Below are 9,132 nucleotides of genomic sequence, written 5' to 3' on the forward strand. Positions count from 1 at the left end.
ATAAAAAAACTACAGACACTACTAAACCAAACAGACATTAACGTGACAAAACAATATATACAAAACAATATACACAAAACATTACGTTCGACTATTTGATGGTGCTGCACCGACTTATGATGCCTAGGATGGTCCAGGCTCTGACACACAGAAACCTCCCTTCATCCTTTCTCGACATCCAAAAGTCCACACCAAACAAAACACAACGTGCAGCCACTACGTACAACCACTACGTACAATACATTACGTAGAAAACATTACGTACAAAACAATACGTACAAAACATTGCGTACAAAACTATATACACAAAACACCAGCCAAGTTGCACAAGCAACCTCACTGGAAGGGGGGGGGGGGGGAAGAAAAGGAAAACATAAGAAAATGCATGGACAAATATGTACATCAATATATACATAATAATAAAGTAAAATAATCAAGTAAATAACACACACACACACACACACATTCGCACCAGTTTAGGAAACACTCCTAAACATAACGACCTAAACCATGTGGTCTAAAACACGCCAAGGAAATATAAAATTATATTTCAAATAGGACACACCACATGTGTACCAGAAATGCCAATGCTCACTATCTCGTTTTAGACGAAAATGAAAGAAAACGAGAAACATCGGCAGCCGCAGTCATACAAACCAAACATAAAAATAAAATAAAAAAACAAATACCTTCACGCATGAGGTGCGCCACGCGCCCACACAGAAACCGACCCGATCTGCATCTCGCCTCGGATCAAAGGAACAAAATTATCCGAGCGGTCAGCTTTTATACTGACCGCTTCGGGCGGAAGGGGAATCCCCGTAGCTGCTGTCCAGCGGACCATTCACTCACAGATTCGCACCCAATAAAATAATACAAAATAAATAATCCATTCACCCACTCAGACATATAGACGCATTGGTTAATTATTGTGGTAGACAATGTGCATTAGCTTTTTTTAAAATTCGCTATGAGAAACATTATACTATTATAATCTACATGAACTTAAAAATGAACAGCATTAATTGTAAAAGTTAACATTAAATTAAACGGTTTCAACATCGTGTATGCTGTACACTTAAGAAATGTTTATTTTTCTTATGTAAAAAATGTTTTAACACAGGTAGAAAAAAATGTGATCAAACGTTTTCAAACACGCTTGCACCTTTTAAAATAATAAAAATTAATTAGGACAATATTTTTACTGAATGTTTTCCTGGAAAAAATAATTTACCTTAAATTGATAGATTTTCCTGTAGCAACTGTAATTGTCCATGTACAAGGGATCAATGAATAATAGTTTTCTGGATAATAGGGTGATGTTATGTTTCCTGTACTTGCATTTAATGTGAAATTGCAAACTGAGAATGATGAAAAATATGAGTTAATGAATTGAGATTTACTAGAATAAATTTTGATTAAACTATTAAATGCAAGAATAGTATTCTTTCCCTTCCTAAAGTTTACATTGTCATTTATATTTATAAACAATGCATCTGTACTAAAAAAAATGGAAGTATTGTTTTAACTGACTAATCTATTTACCAAAATGAATTTTTCCAAAAAAAAACAATTCAATTTCAATTTTTACCTATTGGTGTGCAGGTTCCATTAGCTACCTTTTCATAACCCTGATTACAATCACATCTATAGCTTCCTATGGTGTTCACACAATGATAATTGCCAGTTGTCTCCCTGCAAACCCTGAGGTTGCCGCTAAATCTACACTCATCGACGTCATCAGCACATGTGCTGCCTGACCAGCCAGGTAAACAGATACACTGACCAGTGACATTGTCACAACGTTGGGTGTTAGTCTTGTCACAAGTGCTGCAACTCCTTTCACAGTTTCTTCCATAAGTCAAGTTGGTGCATGCTAAAACAGTGGTATAAAACTATTAAAACAGTGAGGAGGGATCAAGAACATTATGAAAACAAAAACTAAAAGGCAATCAATAATCGATGTTTCTATAATTTTTTTACAGAAATGTTTACTGAGCTTGGTCAACTTCTGTAAGCCCATAATGTTTTTTTTTAATCGCAATTCACAAGTTTTTTTTTTTTTTTAAATCGAGTGATACCGGTTAGAACTTAGGTTCTTTTTCTAAAGACTGGTGGTATTACAAAAAGTTAAAGGCTTCGATAATATTTTACATTTTTAGACAGCATAAAATAAACATACCATTAAAACATGTTGTCTTTAAACATAATGATAAACATTCAAATCACCTAGACATTGACTGCCATCCAACTTTGTGTTGTACGGACAGTAGCACTGCTCTGTTGGAGTGACCTGCCCTTGAAAAGTTACCTTCCCACATAAACCCGGACAAGCACTGGTACAGGATGCGTTAGTGTCAGCTTTAAAAAAAATAGCAGCGATAAAAATCTTGTAAGTTTTAAAATGATTGAAAATTTAAAATAATCAAAAATGTTGGAGGATGTTAAACTCCCTATTGTTAAATACATAGAAATAGAAAAATATTACACTAAAATACGCCGATATGTTTATGTTTGTTACATTACTTTACGACGTAGTTCTCTGAGTTAACCTTTGTACTCTATTCATATATACAGACAGCTCAGAAGACTTGTCCTGTTTCTACCTTTAACTGGTACACATCAGATACATAACACAGTTAACACACTGAACACTCAAGGGACACAATACAAGAGACATAACAATCGCTAACAAGACATAACAATAACATCCGCACTGGTTTTTTTTTCTTCTTTTTGTACATGTGTAGGCATTCATATGTAATACAATAGTAAGAGCCGTCTAGTTTGAAACCATTGTAATTTGTGATATTACCTTGGCAAGCTCCGGTTGTTTCATTTCTAACCAAACCAGCCTGACATTCACATTCAAAACTCCCAGGTTTGTTCTTACAGATTTGATAGTCGCGTGGACAAGCTTCATTGAGGGGAGGTGCACACTCGTCAATGTCAGTTCCACAGGTAGGTGACGTCCATCCTTTCTTACAGGTACACGAGCCGTTAAAGTTGTTGCAAAATACAGTGTTCTCTGCTAGACAGCTGCAGTTTTGTGTACATCTTTGTGGACCATACGTCATTGGTTGACATGCTAGTTAAATATAAACACACGTGTTTACACTTGATAGCGGTATAAAAAATGATTGTGTGTAACGTGTGTATAAGTTTAGAAACTAGGTTAAACGTGTGCTTAAGTTGGGCTACAGTTGAGTAGAGTGGGACACTAACATTAGAGATAAGTGTGTTCGTTATCTAAAAATAGAGAGCCAAATGCTAATTTGCGTGTTGCTAAATAGATTTATTGTAACATTGCCTAAGTAGGTATAGGATAAGGATATGATGGTAACACACTTGGGTTACGTGCTTTAAGGGGCTGATCATGAGAGACAAAACACACACTAGTTGCGTTACTGGACCATCCATTATTCGACGCAGTCAAGTGTAGACGCACGTTTGCTTCGTACGATTTGATGTAAACAAATACTATAATGTGGAGGACACAATGGTCTAGTCCTAACAATGAATTGCTTTATGATAGCCTTGTTTCAAAGGATGGCAATACAGGATGTCAGAATGCAATATAAAATCCCAAGCACAAGCAATCATTAATCGGGTCAATACTATTTCACTGACTACGTCTAAGTCAGCACATTTTGACATGATCACTCAAAGCAGTGGCGTTGTTAGGTCGGGTGTCACCCGGTGCGGCACTTGATGTTGTCACACCCCCTCCACCAGAAAAAAAAATATGGGAATAGGGCATTACCCCCCCCCCCCACCGTCAATTATCCCCCCCCCCCCGGACATTCCACCCCCTCCCCCGTCACTACCCCCGGAGTAATTCCCCCCTGTCAATTACCCCCCGCACAGTGTCAGGGTTAGGGTTAGGGTTAGGGCTAGGGCTAGGGCCAGGGCCAGGGATAGGGATAGGGATAGGGATAGGGATAGGGATAGGGATAGGGATAGGGATAGGGATAGGGATAGGGATAGGGATAGGGATAGGGATAGGGATAGGGATAGGGATAGGGTTAATGCTAGGGATAGGGTTAATGCTAGGGATAGGGTTAATGCTAGGGATTGGGCTAGGGTTATGCCACCTATTAATTAATGTGGTAAAAGCGTTATTTTCATCGTAAATTATTAGATTTTTTTTTCATCCCCCCCCCCTCCTCCGGTCGTTGATTATCAGTTATTCAAAATATTCAACAAAGCCTTTTTCCTCTGTAAATTCTGCACTAGGTGTCGACCCCATTATCATAAAACATTGGATGCCTGTGTAAATTTAGTACATTCAGCTCCTTTACTGCTCATAACACGTAGCTGCTTTTGTTTTAAACAAATGAAAAGATCGTTTATTTAACGATTCAAATGTAAATAATTATTTGAATTATTACGTACTGAAAATTACAACAATTTGATCACATTAATAATTACTTGTTTACCATGAGTCCAGTAGTTAGCCAGGAATCCTTGTCTCTGATTGAAAGCGTCCGATGTAAAAGTAACATAAACTTTATTTGATGTTGAACGCACAAAAAGACTTGTCAACTCTGTAGAATTCTTGTACCTGCATAGCTGCTGTATGACAGGTGACCTTATGCTGTCTCCGTCATAAATAACAGCATAATCTGGGCATGCGTCCATGTAGCCATCGAAATCTACAATTTTGAATCTGCAAAGGAAAATATTTACAAATCATTTAATTTTAAGATATACTTTGATGACCTGTGTTATCCGTCGGATCTCTTTTAATCTTGTGAGCTTATTGTAGCCGTAGTTCAAACCCACGACAGATGAGCCTCGATAGTTGGGAAAAGTCCTAAAAACAACCACCAGCTTTTAGTTTGTTCTTTGATGGACAAGGGCCATGGAAGCAAATCCAGAAAGAAACACAGGCTGAAATCGAAATCATCGGAACAGACGACACATACCATGTTGACACGTAATACTTAATTGTGTTTAAAAAAATCCTGTCCAACATTACAATTTAGAAAGAATAAGAAGACTTTATTATTAAAGTGTATCCTTTTTTCTCTTTAATAACATTCGTGTGGGTTTACTACACTCATCGTCTCACATTGTTGGCTGTCATAGATTAGGAAACGCAAATAGCTGTTACCCGAAATAAATACAGCCCTTAAGGCGGATTTCTCTTTTTTGTATAATAGGTATTCGTCGCCATGAGTTATGAGTTAAGTTACAATAAGTAAATTGACCGAATTTCCAATACGAATGCTGGAGAGAGGTTGAGATATGAATTGATTAGGAGGCGTAAATGTCACCGATATCACCGATACTTTCAATAAAATATAAAATGAATTCTATCACATGCCAATTTATTTAAGTTATTTATATTAAAATGTGGGTGTGAATTGTTTCTGTATGACTATTTCCCCAAAAAAGAGCCCGAAAGAAAAGATTATTGCTAGTGCACGTAACAATTATATCTAGAAGGCTTTCAAGTAACTTTTCACTCAGAGTTCTCAATTTTATAAAAATCAAACATCATGTATACAATACGGCAATGATTGAATACCTTTAAACGGCAGCTGTCTTCGAATTCTACACCACCGTTAAAGCCATAATTTAAAGCGCAACATGTGTATACAGCGAACCACTCACGAATGCATTAGGCCATCCTTGAGCAGTCGTTTGTGTTGGGTGTGGAAAAAACCCTGCCCCAGGCGGCACTTAATTTGCATATTAAACTACCAATAGCTCATGCGTAAAGATAAGCCACTACTCTACATAAGCCTAGTCACTATAGGTCTCAAATTAATAAATCCCCCCCCCCCCCCCCCCGCAACACTGCATGCCATCCTTTTTATTCTAACCAGTCAGGTGGGATATTTATTCGAAAATGTTTTCACTATAAAATAAAAAAACACACCTAATTTTGAGCAAGTTGAATCGTTAAATAGTATACAAAGACAAACATGAACTTACTCAAGATTTATAATCTCGTTGACCCCGGCCATGATTGTCCAGTTACATTTGGCATTGTTGGGGTAGCTGCTGGGGTAGTTTGGTGACGATATAGTTCCGCCTGGTCCGACAAGTTTTCCACCGCATTCTTGCGATAAAAAAACAAAATGGCTACAAAAAATTTTATTTTTTTTCTGACTGCATTAATCATTTTAAAACAAGTTTTTAAATTTTTTTTTTATATTTTTAAATAACCATTCGTTTTTGTCCCTTTGCGTTTTACAGAAATACCATAAAAATATACATTATTTAATATATATCTATATATATATATATATATATATATATATATATATATATATATATATATATATATATATATATATATATATATATATATTTATACATACATATATATATATATATATATATATATATATATATATATATATATATATATATATATATATATATATATATATATATATATATATATATATATATACATATATATATATTTATATATATATTTATACATATATATATATATATATATATATATATATATATATATATATATATATATATATATATATGAAATCCAAATAATACACATTTTCCGAGAGAAAAAATCGTAGACAAATCAGATTATTCCTCTGAAAACTGTTTCTATAGCTTGGTTCTTTCGATGAAAATGTTTATCCAATCTATATACCACTAAAACTCAAGTTTGTTTACATGTTTGCATATTTTTTTTTTCTGATTGGGTAATGGAGAGAATCTGCTCTACGTGGAGAGCTGTAAAATAGTATGTAGGTAGAGAACAATTTTTGTTTTCAGACAGACTGTTAATCACAAATTTATTTAAAGATGTTAATTAAATAATTGATTTATTTTATATGTAGATTAACCACATTGATTTTAAAATTTTCAAGCAATGGTTTACTATGGCTGAATAGTGACGTCACATGATTTGTTTACTTTTTAGTACATAAAATGGCGGCTTCCATCATAGACTGTGTGGCCCATTGTGGCCTATTGATTACGCCGCTTAGAAGTAAAATATATAAGTTATTAACTTCCCTAGAGTACGATCCTTGATAGCTAAGAGGTTAGCACAATATGTTACCATGCGGGTGGCTTGGGTCCTAGACTTGCCAGTGTTAGTTTTTTTTTTGTTGTTTTTATTTTTTTTGTTTTTTTTTTGTTTTTAGTTGTGAATGTTTATGTTGCCTTTGCCTATTGGAACGTAGCGGGATACAGGTCAGGTGAAGTAGAGTTCACCTGTTTCTTTGTCCTCAGTATATAACGTGGACAGTGTCGTCAGAGCCATGCTCGGCCGGAATCTTTTTTTTTTTAAAGATAAAACATGTTGTCTGAGACTTGGCGGAACACTGGGCAGGTGAAGTAGTTTTGGTAGGTGTAAAGTTCACATGTGACGACAGCATATGAAGAGATTGTGTGGTCAGACCAAGGCTCAGCAAAAATCTGTGTTTTCACAGACAAAAACATGTCTGAGTTGGGAGGGCACTGGGCAGGTGAAATAAAGTTGACCTGTTTTTCTGACTTCAGCAAATGAAAAGATTTTGTTGTCAGACCCATGCTCAGACGAAGTCAGTGTTTTTAAAAGACAAAAACGTCTGAGGTGTGACGCCTTTTTAAATGTGGGGTCTGGTTATTTTGCGATGATTAGTGACAGACGTGATGTCATTTATGGATGACCCCGAAATCCGCAGTTATCTAACTAGATAACGGGTAGTCTAGTGAAAAATTAAAACTGGCCTCAAAGAAGTAAAACTTAATTTTAAAAATAATGTAACCACTCTTGGTAATAAAAATCATCCTATTTGTTTATCATTTTTTGTTATTACCTGTATACGTCTGACAGCAAACTAAGATTGTAAAACTATTAATAATGCAGTAAATTACAAATGGTGAAACTTGCATTTCGAAAGATCTGGAGAAAAAAAAGTTAACTACATTTAACAAACTAATTAATTTTGCTTTACAAAATGACAACGAATAAGCAAACATACCAAGTCAAAGTGAAATCAATATATATATATATATATAATATATATATATATATATATATATATATATATATATATATATATATATATATATATATATATATATATATATATATATATATATATATATATATATATATATATATATATATATATATATATATATATATATATATATATATATATATATATATATATATATATATATATATATATATATATATATATATATATATATATATATATATATATATATATATATATATATATATATATATATATATATATATATATATATATATATATATATATATATATATATATATATATATATATATATATATATATATATATATATATATATATATATATATATATATATATATATATATATATATATATATATATATATATATATATATATATATATATATATATATATATATATATATATATATATATATATATATATATATATATATATATATATATATATATATATATATATATATATATATATATATATATATATATATATATATATATATATATATATATATATATATATATATATATACTTACATGTCTTTTCTTTTTGTGAAGTTATCTCTAAGCTCTAGTTGTGTTTACGTCTATTGGGTTTATTATGCTTTTTGAGATTGTTATTTAGAATGTACTTATTATTTTTTATTAGGTTATTTTTGTAATGTTTTTTTTTTGTAATATTTGTTATGCCGCCAGACAAATGTTCTGCGCGTATAAACTTGGGATTGAGGATTTTAATGGAAGGTACCTCTGTTTGAATACTTGTCTGCGCGGGCACTAAGATGGTCACGTAAAGCCATTGCTCATAGTCTCAGACCCACCAACGCTTAGTCAGAATGAGACCAGATGAAGCCAACACTTCAAAGAGTGCCGCCACCTGAAGCCCTGTACACGTTGAGTTACCTGGACAGAGAACAGCCCTGTTGGACGGTGAATAGACCTGGTCAAGACAACGGACGCAATCCTGACACCGCTTCGCCTCCACAGTGGGGTTATCTAAGAACGAACCGCCAGCTACGTACACCTATGTCGGCACAAATAAAGGTAGAAAGTCCCGTCGTCCAAGTTTCCAGCGACGGAATGTTACGTCATTGTTCGCCACCGCATCTGTCAGCTTCATTTCATTGTATAA

General features: G+C 33.6%; 1 protein-coding gene across 1 annotated transcript in view; it reads right to left on the reverse strand.

The window, feature by feature from the left end:
* Nucleotides 1-7,255, reverse strand: part of LOC131942960 (cubilin-like) — a 76,689-nt gene extending 69,434 nt beyond the window's left edge. Inside the window, exons 1-7 of the mRNA XM_059302931.1 lie at nucleotides 7,207-7,255; nucleotides 5,944-6,070; nucleotides 4,440-4,669; nucleotides 2,816-3,088; nucleotides 2,230-2,361; nucleotides 1,592-1,876; nucleotides 1,235-1,361 (exon numbers count right to left, since the gene is read on the reverse strand). Coding sequence (XP_059158914.1) covers nucleotides 1,235-1,361; nucleotides 1,592-1,876; nucleotides 2,230-2,361; nucleotides 2,816-3,088; nucleotides 4,440-4,669; nucleotides 5,944-6,070; nucleotides 7,207-7,255 — 1,223 coding nt within the window. The remainder of the gene's footprint in view (nucleotides 1-1,234; nucleotides 1,362-1,591; nucleotides 1,877-2,229; nucleotides 2,362-2,815; nucleotides 3,089-4,439; nucleotides 4,670-5,943; nucleotides 6,071-7,206) is intronic.
* Between the last annotated feature and the right edge of the window lie 1,877 nt (nucleotides 7,256-9,132).

Source organism: Physella acuta, unplaced genomic scaffold, assembly GCF_028476545.2.
Source record: "Physella acuta isolate Inbredline_101_S28 unplaced genomic scaffold, ASM2847654v3 ptg000435l, whole genome shotgun sequence".
In the NCBI taxonomy this organism is placed as follows: Eukaryota; Metazoa; Mollusca; class Gastropoda; family Physidae; genus Physella; species Physella acuta.